The sequence below is a fragment of the Moschus berezovskii genome, chromosome 16 (assembly GCF_049115385.1).
Source record: "Moschus berezovskii isolate FMDL1 chromosome 16, NW_MosBer_1.0, whole genome shotgun sequence".
Taxonomy (NCBI): Eukaryota; Metazoa; Chordata; class Mammalia; order Artiodactyla; family Moschidae; genus Moschus; species Moschus berezovskii.
The window spans coordinates 80256487-80270751 of NC_142475.1; the positions used below are offsets into that span (position 1 = coordinate 80256487).

The window sequence follows — 14265 nt, forward strand, 5'->3', positions numbered from 1 at the left end:
CACTAGCCGATGTCACAGTCTGAAAGCTGTCGGAGGGCGCCTGGCCGGCGGCCCAGTGAGAAAGCACAGACCCAGCAACCAATCAGCGGCCGCCCGAGGGTTGCCATGACCACGCCGCCAGTTAGGACCGCGCCCTCTCCTGCCCAGCAGCCAATCGGCGGCCGCCCAGCCGTTGCCCCGGTCACGCCGCGTGTTAGGACCGCTTACACACACAGGGGAGACCTGACTGCAGCCGGAGACCCAGGGCTCTCAACCGTCCCGGCAACCGCCGCCGGACACCGGCCGCTTCCCGGTTTCCTGAGTTCCCAGCATGGACCGCAAGAAGCTGCAGAAGCTGACGGACTCCTTAACTAAAAATTGCAAGCATTGTAAGTAAGAATCAAGGGCTGGGCGGGCAGAGACTCCCGGGCCAGGCCCTATCCTGCGGGTGCTAGAGTCTGGTCTGCAGAGCCCCTCCACGCCTGACCCTAAAGAGGAGTCTGGAAGGGAACACTAGCATCAGCTACTTGGGGTGGACCGCCACAGAGCCCAGGATCTTAAGGAGCATTTACAGGTGTCCAGGCACCAAATTCTACACCCATGCATGCACGTACTTGCTTCTCAAACCCTCTCTTAACTTCACCTTACGTTATAAGAAAGCGATTTAATTACTCTGAAGACATATGTAGCCCTAGCCTCAGATTTAGGTGGAAAACAAGCACTAAAAACCACTGAAATCAAGAGAAGTAGCACAACAAAAAGCTCTTCTTAGAGCAAATCAACTGGCAAGGTCCAATTTCTGGAAATTACGAAGCGAACCTTAAGGGAAGGGAAGTGAAGTCTCTCAGTCGTGTCCGACTCTTTGCGACCCCATGGACTGTAGCCTACCAGGCTCCTCCGTCCATGGGATTTTCCGGGCAAGAATACTGGAGTGGTTTGCCATTTCCTTCTCCAGGAGGTCTTCCCCATGCAGGGATCGAACCCGGGTCTCGAGCATTGTAGACAGACGCTTTACCGCCTGAGCCACCAGGGAACCTTAAGGGAAAGTGGTTACCAATGGTTGAACATCCTTAGGAAAGGTGGGTTAAAGTGGTACAGAAACCTGTATCTCAGGGTAAGGAAATGTGCCTGGAAACGAAGGAGCTCAAAAAAGCTAATCACATGGTAGAGTATCTGTTCCCATCTCTGAGGCCCCACTTTCCTGCAAAGTGAAGGAGACTTGGCAGGTGGCAAGATGAACACCTATTAAAGATGTTAATGTTAATAACCTCCCTACTCCCATCTCACACATATTCTGAAAAGTGGCCCTAGAATTTCACAGGTAAGTTTATAATTATATTCAGACTCAAAAACAGAACTGTACTTGGGCGAGGAAGCTACAGATATGGTATAAATGTTTGATGATCCAGCTTATAAGTTATGTGCTTATTACAAAACCACTGATCTCTTAAAAAGTAGAAGAAACCATAATCCTAAGACTATTCCCATTGTGCAAAGAAAGAAGAGCAAACATGTTTTGATGTAGTTCTATAGATTATGGAATCTAGTGCCTTCTAATCAGAGTTAATATCTTATATAATGAGAGGTAGGAAAGTCTATTAGGATGGTGCTGCAAATAAAAGTTACAGTATGTATAAGCATTTTAAACTCCTAAAATAAAAGTTATCCTATAACCTATTATTATGGTTACTATAATCTGAGAGTTTTGTCCTGTTGTTTTTCTTAAAATACTTTCATTTGTTGGGAAAAAAACAGATTTTTTTAAAACATCTAGTAACATATAGAATAAACAATGCAATTTTACACACCAAACACTGAATTTGATTTAGTTCCTTTTCCAGTGTATTTGCAAATGTATTGCAGACATTCTGTGAATATATTAAAAGATAAGTGAAAGCGGGACAAGAAAACCAGTCAACAGTTTTAATTTTTGTCTTTCGCATGAAATTTTTAAAGTAAGTCTTAAGAACCTTGATGTTTAAATTCTGTGGAAACAGTGACTAATCATGGATGTTGTAATAATTTTTAATCTTTACACAGAAGACCTTTCTTCTAAAGTCAGATTTCCTTTTAGTTGCCAGGTGATGTTCCCAGCAGGATAAAGTGAGTAGATTTTGCAGAATCAGAGAAGAAAGTATCTTAAGTGGTGGTTTAGTTAATCCACCGCCTGGCAGATCTGATCTGCAGAGCAGACTTACACCAATCCAAAAATATGAAAAATCCATTCTCCTGTGTCCCTAATTTCATTTAGTATTGTATTCTTGAATTTAAGAAACATTTCAGCAAGAGAATTTTTTCTGTGGAAAAATTATTCAGCTGTGATACTTTGTGTAATAAGCTAATATTCTTTCATTTTTATTTCAGCTGAGTTGGGAAAATGGCTAATCAACACCCCCTCAACTAGCATTTCATATACATGAACAGGTCACATCATCATTTGTGCAAGTCTCTCTTCCCCAACCATTAACATCTCTTTTTATTTTTAGAGTTTTTATTGTGGTTAAATATGCTTGCCTGGAAAATCCCATGGATGGAGGAGCCTGGTGGGCTGCAGTCCATGGGGTCACTAAGAGTCGGACATGACTAGGCGACTTCACGTTCACTTTTCACTTTCACACATTGGAGAAGGAAATGACAACCCACTCCAGTGTTCTTGCCTGGAAAATCCCAGGGGCGGGGGAACCTGGTGGGCTGCCGTCTACAGGGTTGCACAGAGTCGGTCACGACTGAAGCGACTTAGCAGCAGCAGCAGCAGCAGCACGCACAATGTAAAATGTATCACTTTAACTATTTGAAGTGCACAGCTCAGTGGCATTAAGTACATTCACATTGTTGGGCAGCCATGCCCCCCATCATCTCCAGAACTTTCTCATCTTCCCAAACTGAACCTCTGTCCCCATGAGACTATTGGTCCCTTCTTCCTCCCCTGGCACCCACCATCTACTTTTTTGTGTCTGTGAATTTGACTACTCTGGGTACATCATATAAGTGTAATCATAAAATATTTGTCATCTTTGTCTGGCTTATTTCACTCTAGCATGTTGTATTCAAGAGTCATAATATGATAGCATGATTCACAATTTCCTTCCTTTTTGAAGCTGAATAATAATCCATTGTATGGATGGACACTCACCTATTCGTCCTTCCATGGACACCTGGGTTGCATCCACCTTTTGACTGTGGTGAATACTCCTGCTATGAACACTGGTGCACAAGTATCAGAGTCCATGCTTTCAATCCTTTGGGGAAAATAGCCAGAAGTGAAATCACTGGATTGTGTAGCATTTCAGTATTTAAGATTTTTGAGGAAGTGACATACCATTCATACCATTTTCTGTGGCAACTAACAGCTCTTTTAAAAATTACAACCACTGTATCATTATCTACTATTTATCAATCTATTTACTAAATCATTTGTTTCCTGAAGTTTTCAATGTTCCTCTTAAATTGTGGTGCCCCAAACCAGAGAGCACCCTCAAACCTGTCCTGGCCTGCAAGACGAGATGGGATTTACCCACTTCTCTATGCTGTTTCCTTGTACATGGACACATCTTCTTTGTTTTTAAAAATGCTCAACCACAATTTTGTCTTGTTTTGAAATAAAATCTTCCCCATCTTCCATCTGTAGTTCATATTTAAACTCCTTTTTATGTTCTTAATGCCAAACACTAATCCTTTCACCGAGGCACCTCAGACAGTGATCGGGACACAATCAGCTCTGTGTTTACTGCACCAGCCTTTCCACAGTGATGTGTACTGCAAGCAGGCACATGTGTGCACACGCTTTAGACAAAAGTGCTCTTCCTCCAAGGTGCTGCTGCATGGTTGCCTGTTCATTTTCACATCACCCACAGTCCACACTTCCTGCATGCTAGAGTATGCTTAAATCATTCTTTATTGGAAAATAGGTGATTCTGATTTCCAAAATCTGACTCATGGCTTCACAAAAGCTAATGTGAGATGCAAGTTGGTGCCTAGTTTGGGGGAGATTGGTTTTCTATCTCCAGGGGAATGCTAAACTGTAAATCTCATGAATGCCTGTAATCAAAATGCTGCAGAGGGCTTCCCTGGTGGTCCAGTGGTTAAGAATCTGCCTGCCAATGCAGGGGACACAGGTTTGATCACTGGTCTGGGAGGATCCCACAGCCATGGAGCAACTTAGCCTGTGTGCCACAACTATTGGGCCAGTGCTGTAGAGCTGGGGAGCTACAACTACCCAAGCCCTTGTGCCCTAGAGCCTATTCTCTGCAAGAAGAGAAGCCACCTCAGTGAGAAGCCCATGCACTGCAACTAGAGAGTAGTCCCTACTTGCCACAACTAGAGAAAGCCTACACATGGCAATGAAGATCCAGCACAGCCAAAAATGAACAAATAAATAAAATTATTTTTTAAAATGCTGGGGAAAATTACCATTCTTCACATCACCATGCTCACCTCTGCTGCCTTGTTTAGGTTATAATCAGACCCCACAGTTGCCTTTCAGGTGACCTGGCTGATATATATTTTTTATTTATTTATTTTAATTGGAAGCTAATTACTTTACAATATTGTATTGGTTTTGCCACACATTGACATGAATCCGCCCCGGGTGTACATGTGTTCCCCATCTTGAACCCCCCTCCCCATATCATCCCTCTGGGTCATCCCCGTGCACCAGCCCCGAGCATCCTGTATCATGCATTGAACCTGGACTGGCGATTCGTTTCATATATGATAATATACATGTTTCAATGCCATTCTCCCAATCATCTCACCCTCACCCTCTCCCATAGAGTCCAAAAGACTGTTCTATACATCTGTGTCTCTTTTGCTGTCTCGTATACAGTGTTATCATTACCATCTTTCTAAATTCCATATATATGCGTTAGTATACTGTATTGGTATTTTTCTTTCTGGCTTACTTCACTCTGTATAATAGGCTCCAGTTTCATCCACCTCATTAGAACTGGTTCAAATGTATTCCTTTTAATGGTTGAGTAATACTCCATTGTGTATACGTACCACAGCTTTCTTATCCATTCGTCTGCTGATGGACATATAGGTTGCTTCCATGTCCTGGCTATTATAAACAGTGCTGCGGTGAACACTGGAGTACATGTGTCTCTTTCAATTCTGGTTTCCTCAGTGTGTGCTGGGTCGTATGGCAGTTCTATTTCCAGTTTTTTAAGGAATCTCCACACTGTTCTCCATATTGGCTGTACTAGTTTGCATTCCCACCAGTAGTGTAAGATGGTTCCCTTTTCTCCACACCCTCTCCAGCATTTATTGTTTGTAGACTTTTGGATAGCAGCCAGACCTGGCTGATATTATCTTTTTTTTCTAAATATGACAGCCTCAGTCTGTGGGAAGAATGGCTGTTGTTCCTTCTGTGACGAGACTCTGGGGTGGTGGGGTCCTCTGTTAACCTGGGGGTCATGAGTCTCAAAGCAGGGTCGTCTCCTGTCGACAGCTGTCTGTGGATGGCTCCAGTGTTGTTTGTTTGCAGACTCATTCATGCAGAGTTGAAGCTGGACTTTAAAGGTTAAAATGCCTTTTGTTATGTCTTAATTTTATTCTTTCCCAGTTAGTAAATTTGAAGTGAAATGCCTTATCAACCACTTCTATAACCTGGTGGGAGAAGTGACAGAGCGGCAGGGTATGATCATCGGGCTGGACCGCAACGCCTTTCGGAACATCCTGCATATGACGTTTGGGATGACGGATGACATGATCATGGACAGGGGTGAGCAGATGCCAGCATCCTGATGGGCCAGATCCAGCTGTAAATGGTTTGGAGTTCAGGCAAACTCTGGGAGGGATGCTTCATGTTCTGTGATCCCAGTTCCACTTGAACATAAAAATTTAATTTTCATATTTGTAGGGAAGAAGATAGCGACCACTCTTTCTGTGTATTTAAGAAGAGGACAAAGTCAGCCTAAATAACTAGGTTTTCTTTATCTTCTATCAGAAAACCCCAAACATTTCTGTTTCTACTTAGTAAATAGAATAATATAAAAAAATAGTTTTAAAAGGACATTTAAATTTCCTTATACCATTGAGAGTATTTCAGTAAAAATTAAGATATAGCCTGTCGTGTGGTAGCATTACTTTCACTGAGTAACAAAAATACAGAATTATATATTTCATGTTAACATACCGACATCTAATATACCAACTTGTTTATATGTGATTTATTGATTCGTGTCTTTAGATATTCAGTGTGCTTGTTCTCACAAAGTATGAAGGGAGAATGTAAAAGCTTAGGGGAAAGAGTTTTCCAGTGTTATGATGTCTCAGTTTCCTGTTTTGTCAAATGAGAACATGGGACCACATGGTCCTGAAGTTTTACTTAAACGTTAGGAGTGAGCAGGGTGGTGTAGGCCTTCACTGAGAATACAAGCTCAGCACAAGTGTCACGTTGTATGTCTCTCTTTGTTTAGTTTTCCGAGGGTTTGATAAAGACAATGATGGTTGCATAAGTGTCACGGAGTGGGTTTATGGACTATCAGTGTTTCTTCGAGGAACTTTGGAAGAAAAAATGAAATGTAAGATTTCACGTCATCCTACTGGTTTGTACTTTATGATAAGCAGGTGCAAAGAATGTGAATCAGTGTGGTGGGTTTGCCTGTTGTTTGCTTGATTTGAACTCCCATTGACCTCATGTAGGAGCAAATTGAAGTCAAAAAGAAGAGTGGAAAAAAGTAATAAACAGACAAATCAGGACTCTCTAAGGAGGAATCATGCCAGCAAGACCACACAGGCATGTAGCACGCATGCTAACCATATATGCATGCCTTTAGGTATGAAAGTATTGAGTATTTTACATATTTTATTACTTGAATTATAATCATAAAAGTCGAAAACATTGATTCAAGTTTCTGATTCTTAGTTCATTCCTAATTCACCCCCAGTGAACTCTGTTTAAGAGGCACATTTCAATCAGTTTTCCAAGGTTTTCAAGATGAAATTGTCAACTCGTTGTTCCTTGGCCTGCTCTTTGTAGGTAAATGTAAGAAACCTTTCTAGGACTGTTGAGTATATTCAGTAAGTGGATGTTAAGCATCTACTATGGGAATTGATTGCTTTGCGTCCTGGGGCTTGATAAGAACATCACCGTAGAGCCCTGGGCCTTGAAAACCATCAGAGCAAACGCTACCTTGCTAATGGCAGCACTTTCGTATCGGTTGTTTTTTTAAGATTGCTTTGAAGTGTTTGACTTGAACGGGGACGGCTTCATCTCCAAGGAGGAGATGTTCCACATGCTGAAGAACAGCCTTCTGAAGCAGCCGTCTGAGGAAGACCCTGATGAAGGCATCAAGGACTTGGTGGAGATCACACTGAAGAAAATGGTGAGATGGATCATTCAGACTTTTCTACTGAAATTCACTTCCCAGGTGGCACTAGTGGTAAAGAACCTGCCTGCCAGTGCAGGACACATAAGAGACATGGGTTCAATCCCTGGGTGGGGAAGATCCACTGGAGAAGAGAATGGCAACCCACTCCAGTATTCTTGCCTGCAGAATCCCATGGACAGAGGAGCCTGGAGGACTATAGTCCTTAGGGCTGCAAAGAATCAAACACAACTGAGTGATTTAGCATTCACTGAAATTCACAGGCCAGAGATGGGATAGAAATAAGAATTCACATTACGGAAACTCTTTTCCTAGGCTTCTCTGATGGCTCAGTGGTAAAGAATCCGCCTGCCAATGCAGGAGATCCAGGTTCAGTCCCTGAATCAAGAAGATCCCCTGGAGAAGGAAATGGCAACCCACTCCAGTATTCTTGCCTGGGAAATCCCATGGACAGAGGAGCCTGGCGAGTTATAGTCCATGGGGTCACAGAGTCTGACACGACTTAGCAACTGAACAAGAATCAGTTTCCTGCCTGGTGAAAGAAAGTGCCAGCTTGTTCTCTTTTACCGCAGTATTAAAGGATCTTTTCCATTTCATCATTTAGTCTTTTACTTTTCTAACATCTTTCTTTGAACCATGGACCACGAGAAGATAGTGTGTGTCTGTGATCAGTGTTTCCATGTTAACTGCCACGTGGCTGTTGTCCCCAGGACCATGATCACGATGGAAAGCTGTCTTTCGCAGACTATGAACAGGCCGTGAGGGAGGAGACCCTTCTACTGGAAGCGTTTGGGCCATGTCTCCCTGACCCAAAGGTAACGGCGTGTGTTCACAGAACAGAGACCAAAACATCCTATAGGAGCGGCAGCCCAGGACTCCCTGGTTTGGCAAGTGATCAGATGAGTCACATTCACCCACAGAGGACGGCTTCTAAAAGAGAAAGGCAGCCGAGAAATAGGGCTGATCCGTGTCTTTGAACTCGTGTAGTCCGCTGTGACTTTTTCATTCACTAACTTGTTTGTTCCTGTAAGAAACTATTATTGAAGCGTAATGTGGGCCAGAAACCCAGATGAAAAACTCTAGGGCTGCACTCCAGAGCAGGGAAAAAAACCAACATGAAAATGATTACACGATAATAATTATTATCATACCAGCATTGCAGTAATGCTAATCAGTATCATGAGCAGTGCTGGCAGCCCCGTGTGGCCTCACTTGTCCCCTGACAACCCCGTGAAGTTGGCAGTATCATTGTCCTCATTGTATGGATGAGGAAACCTAGGCTCAGAAAGTGTAGGCCACTTGCCGGGGTTCACTGATCATGGGTTACAGAGTCCCCAGGACCCAGGTGCTGGGGCTCAGAGGGGCATGTGTGGTCAAGAGGGGACGTGGAAACTGCTGCAGGGAGTTGGGTGGACAGCTGGAGGGACAAGGCAGGTTCTTGGGTCCTGTGGACCCAGTGGTCAACCAGATGCACGGGGGCAGCAGAGCCCACACAGAGGGAGTGTCATGTGTGAGAGGGAAAGGGGGACAGTATCAGAAGAGCACCTGGAGTCGTGAGGCTGACGATGAGGCTGGAGGACACGGAAGGGCCCAGTGCATGGAGCTTGGAGCGTGGGCTTTGTCTTGAAGGTCATGAGGATCTGTTGAAAGGTGTTAGGCAGGTGGAGGGATGCGCTACATGAATATTGCCATATTCCCACCCCAGTCTCTCATCTGTTTCTCCAGCTGGGCTCATGTCTTACTCGACCTTGTCCCTTCCCCACCCCCAGGTCTCCCTCCAGCGTCTCTGCTGCCGCCACAGTCTGGCTGTGCCATGATGGGCCCCCTGGGATCCCCAGGATGCCTGCCCTCCTGCAGCCCCTGGTTCTGTCCTGTGAACCAGCCCCTGGTTCCGCTTCTAAGCTTGTGGGCAGGGGCCCCTGGGAGCCAGGTCTCACCCTCTTGGTGGTCCCTGAACCAGCGCTGGGTTGGAGCAGTCAGCACCCGAGAATGAGCACACAGCCCATCCCAGGTCCCCACCTCACACTCCTCATTGCTGCTGGGCTCTTCGGCCGTTAGGCAGACACACAGAACACTTTTTGTTATTCTGTACTAATTTGAGCACTTTCATTTTACAGAGCCAGAAAGAATTTGAAGCCCAAGTATTCAAAGATCCAAATGAATTCAATGAGGTGTGAACTCCTAAATGTCATCTCAAATGATTAAAAAGGGAGGCTCACCCATCCTGTGTGTTCTTCCTGCTTAGCCTGGAAGGTGCGGGCGAATTTGGCGAGTTGTGTGTTTGAGGGGGAATGGGTCAGGGTTGACTAACATACATCGTCACCTTTGGTGTAAGATCAAGTAAGATAGACTTAGACACAGATTTCCTTATTGGCTGTGGTTGGGTTTGGCCCAACGGGTTACCGCTGCAGAGAGGAGTTTCCACCTAGACCATCTGTTGACACAAACTGTCATACAGTATCTCCATGAGTGAAATGAATAGAGAGGGCGTGTAGTCCTGAGTTGTTTTCTTCATGACGGAGAGATTGTGGGCACACATCTGAACATCACTGAAACTGCTGAATTCCCTTTGAAGCAATCAGTAACCAAGATGGCCTCCAAAGAACAATGATTCCGATGTTCAGCATTGAGACTCCTTCCTGCTGTGCCCTGGGTGACAGAGACACAGGGCCTGTTTTCATAAGCTCGGTGTTGCTGTCTGAGTGCCCGAGGGCTCAGCCTGCTGCCCAGAGGGGCCCCGAGCAGACACCAGGGACAGACAGCACCATAAGGCTGACCCATCTGTGGGTGGGCGGGGGCGGGGCATGCTCCTCCCTAGGTCTGGGGGTGAGGTCTGGGTGTGAGGTCTGGGTGTGAGGTCTGGGTGTGAGTCAGCCCGGACGCCCCCATTCTGGTCAGATGCAAAGCCCCCACTATGTTCTGCCCCCGGGGTCTCCCCCTGGACCCCACTGTTAGTCCACATCACCCCACCTGAGACGCCCCTTATGCAGCCCCTTGTCCAGGGCCACGTCACATGTGCCCACCGGCCGGGTATCCCCAGAGCCAGCCTTGCCTTCCCTTGCCCCCGTTTCCAGTGGGTGCTGAGGGCATCGGACACATTCTGCTGCTGAGCCACATCTGCCTCCTGGGAATTCCAGGGCAGCTGTGGGGATGTCAAGTGGGAACCCCCGGTCCACATGCAGACACGTAAGGCCACGCAGCCTATCAGATTCCTCTTGTTACTGCATATGCTTTATTACATTTTAGCAAAAGAATACCTAGTGTTAAAAATGAAGTGCTATAAATAAGTGGAATATCCAGTTTCATGAAATAGAAGACATTTTACTGTCCAAGTGATTTCTTAAAGTTTTGGATTCTCATACAGAAGGACTTTGATACAATTTTTCTATCTTGAGTTGGTATATAAAAAATGCAACACAGTATGCTAGTAGTTTTTTTTTTATTATTATTTTTCCAATTACAAATAATCTCTGAAAAATATTTCAGAAGTTTAAGAAATTTTAAGATGAAACTAAAACATTAATAGTCTGGTATAGACTCTCTCAGGCTTCCTTAAGGCCTCTGTGAAGACACCTACATTTTTGCACAGAGTCACCCATATTTTTAGGGGATGGCACCGAACCTCCTCTTCTAAGCTGCTTTTTTATGAACTGACTGTGTCAGGAACGTTCCCTTAGGTCAGGAAATTCTTGTCCAGAGCTGTCCTGGGAGGCTCTTTCCCTGCCCTTCACATTTTGAATGTCCCCACGTTTGCTGTTACGAATAATTCTCCAAATGAACTGTCCTCAGAGATAAATCTCCTCACAAGCTTCATTGCTTCCTTACTTGGGGTGACTTTGTGAGTGGGAGTGCTGGCTTCCAGGCCTGCATCTCTGGAGATTTCCGGCACGTGTGGCTCCATGGTCCTGGGAAGGCTGGTAGGGCGGGCGCGTGAGGACCAACCCTGCCCTGTGCTGCAATATTTACTTCTCTGCCAGCATGTGGGCCATAATCGACTGTGATTTTAATGGATCAGGCAAAGCCCTGATTTTATACATCTGTCCCTGAACCTTTCCCTGTAGGTCAACCTCCACGTGAATAACCTTGTTTTACTACTTCATTTAAAACTAAAAAGCCTTTAAAACACTTGTGGTGGGACTTGAGGGTGGGGCACCTGAAGAAAGTGACTGGAGCCTCACCACAGCCCAGGACACGCTGCGTCCCGCGCCTCTGCCCTGTCCTTTCCTCCGGTGACTTTCTGTAGGTGTCTAGAATCTCTGTGGCAGCCCATGACTGACTTTAGCCCCGAGGGTTCACTCAGCTTCACAGCAGGTCCTCCGAGCACACGTGTTCCCCTGAGGACCAGCCTCTCCTCCTGCTCCGCGTGGGCCCCACCACCTCCCCACCTCCTGCTTCCAGGCTCATCGGGGCTCAGCACTGCGTCTGCCCCCGGGGTGGCCGGGTTGGGGCTGCGGGGAACAGTTGTAACCCGGAGCCTTCCTCCCACTGGCTCCTCAACACGCTCCCCCCTCCACGCCCTGGGAGGGCCCCTCTGGGAGGGCTGCACAGCCCCTGAGCAGCACAGAGAGACTCTGTTTGGGAAACAAGTAACTTTTTTTTTTTCAGCCACAGGATTTAAAAGCTACCACTGAAAACTGGTAGTCCTGCATTCTTAACCTGCAAATATCTTTGGGAACAAGATTGCACTTGTGAGAAGCCAAGCCTGCAATTGCCTGCATCATAAAATCATCCAAAACATTCATGAGTCCCACCTCGGGCTAAGCTGGCAGGAGCGGGGGAGGTGGGTAACTAAGCCTAAATCAGTCCCCTGCCTGGTCCGCGGTGTAGACGAAGGCTCTGCACCCTGCGACACCCCTGTGACACCCCTGCTGTCCCCCTCTGCTGGAGTCCCTCCTCCCCCACCCCCAGCAAGAGTCCTGTCGTGGAGATGGTTCAAGGGAATTCTCATCACACAGGCTCAGAAACTGTACCGATAGCCCGTCTAGAGAAGGTTCTTCCAAGCAGCCCTTCTCAGCATCCCTGACCTCCCACTCGTCGGGGTTCACATGCAGCTACTGGGGAAAGGAACAGACGTGCACCCCAAACCATGTGTTGGTCACGATGCACTAACTAGGCAACTACCTGGTGATACCAAGAAAGTGCAGAAGTCATGTGTGTCCCCCTCCTGGGGGACCTCCCCTCTCTCTGGTTGGAGCACACGACTTCCTCAAGTGGCTCCAGTCTGGTCACCAGTGAAGGAGGAGCCGACCCTGAACACACCCCAGAACCAGAATTGGCCCTTAGATGCCAGATTTCCGGCAGAGAAAAGGGCAGCCATGGTGGGGCCTGCCCAGGAGACTCTCTCCCCATCCCAGCCCCATGGGGATACACCACTCCAGGTCCTATCGTCCTAAGTGTAGCTTCCTGTGGCCCAAGCTTCCCACCATATCCGCCAGGAAAACACTCCTCCCCAAGACCCACATCTTCTTGTCTGCCTGCACCTCCTGCTGCCTGCCTGCCTATCTGGCTGGGATGGACCCACCACCAGCCCTGGCATCTCCACGGGAGAGACAGTCCACTTGGAAGTGTCTGTGGAAACCAGGTGAGGTCCCAGCCGTCCTGCCTTCAGCCTGTGTGCACCGTCTCCTGTCCCCACCCTCGGTCTTGATGTGGACAATGCTCAGGGTCTCAGAGTTAGGACAGAAAGCCAGGTTTGGAGCAGGGCCCCAGGCAGGCTGGGGATGGGCACATCCTCCCCGCAGTGGTATTTTGAGCGGAGCCACTGCCTCCTGGTGGGAGCGGTTAGCCCAGAGCTCAGGACATGGCTGGGCCCCGCCCTGCCACAGGAGGCCGTGAGGAGAGGTCATGGGAAAATGTTGGAAGTCCTTCCCAGGGAGGGCAAGCTGGACCCTCACACAGAGGACAGAGTGGTGCCAGATACAGACTTCCATGTGGAGAAGGAGAAGCAGAGGCCACGTGATCCCGAGCACACACAGAAGTGACCATGTGGCCCTTACAGAGGCAGGGACCCAGCCCAAGGACCCCAGTGTGGGGCAGGGGCATGGGTTTGCACCAGGCCCTCCCACCTCGGTCCAGCTCTGACTGCCTCACGCAGGCCATGTGGACTTGAAAGTCCGACATAAGTGAGAGATGATTTGTGAGCTGGTGGGGACTGGAACACGCACCATCCATCAGGGCTGCGCGGAGAAGTTGTGGTCACAGTGGGACAGTCACGTCTTCTCAGCCCATAACGTTGTTATTGAATTGCTAAGTCCTGTCTGAATCTTTGCAACCCCAGGGGCTTTAGCCTGCCAGGCTCCTCTCTCCATGGAATTCTCCAGGCAAGAATACTGGAGTGGGTATCCATTCCCTTCTCCAGGGAATCTTCCTGACCCAGGGAATCAAACCCACATCTCCTGCATTGGCAGGCAGATTCTTTACCAAAGAGCCCCCAAGGAAACCCCATAAGCTATAAACACTCTACAAAGTGTGTTTCATATAAAATGGGAAAACACCTACACTCTCTGCCTCCTCTCATAGGGACTTTGAGAATGAGTGAGAATAAGTTTATGATGCCATTTTGTAAACTGTGAAGTGTGACAGAAATCCAAGATAAATAGGGGTACACCATAGACGTGGGGGTATAGGGCACGCAGTGTCCTTACCAGGATCTCGTAGCTGACAAATAAGAACACAGTGGACTTGACTTGAAGATCCAGCTCTGGGTCCTCCCCTTGACAAGTGTGGAGCGTCGTCTGAGTGGCGGAGCCGAAGTCCCGTGAGGGGTTCCCTAGAACTCCTTCAGTCATCTAGTGTATTTAGAGAAATGGAGCTCATGAAGCCAGGATAAAGCTCCAAAGAAAGTACCACTAGGATTTTCACAAATGTGACACTCTTGGGGTCTGTTTTTGTGAAGTTCCCCCTTGTTAACCCACAAATGCATCCTCCCCACAGACTCACAGAAACACACAGTAGT

The 14265-nt window shown here is 47.1% G+C and overlaps 1 protein-coding gene across 1 annotated transcript; it reads left to right on the forward strand.

Annotated features, from left to right (window-relative positions):
* The first annotated feature begins 205 nt into the window (after positions 1–205).
* CLXN (calaxin) lies at positions 206–9624 on the forward strand. The gene is made up of 6 exons (XM_055431956.2): positions 206–368; positions 5543–5701; positions 6399–6503; positions 7156–7307; positions 8021–8125; positions 9428–9624. Exons 1-6 carry the CDS (start codon positions 311–313, stop codon positions 9485–9487), a joined length of 639 nt encoding a protein of 212 aa, XP_055287931.1. The 5' UTR covers positions 206–310; the 3' UTR covers positions 9488–9624.
* Positions 9625–14265: the final 4641 nt, after the last annotated feature.

Excerpts from the sequence above, each read along its gene's own strand:
- CLXN (XM_055431956.2), top strand. The coding sequence starts at position 311 with ATGGACCGCAAGAAGCTGCAGAAGCTGACGGACTCCTTAACTAAAAAT. Across the intron at positions 5,702-6,398 it reads TGACATGATCATGGACAGGG|TTTTCCGAGGGTTTGATAAA; the intron begins GTGAGCAGATGC and ends CTCTTTGTTTAG. Across the intron at positions 7,308-8,020 it reads AGATCACACTGAAGAAAATG|GACCATGATCACGATGGAAA; the intron begins GTGAGATGGATC and ends TGTTGTCCCCAG.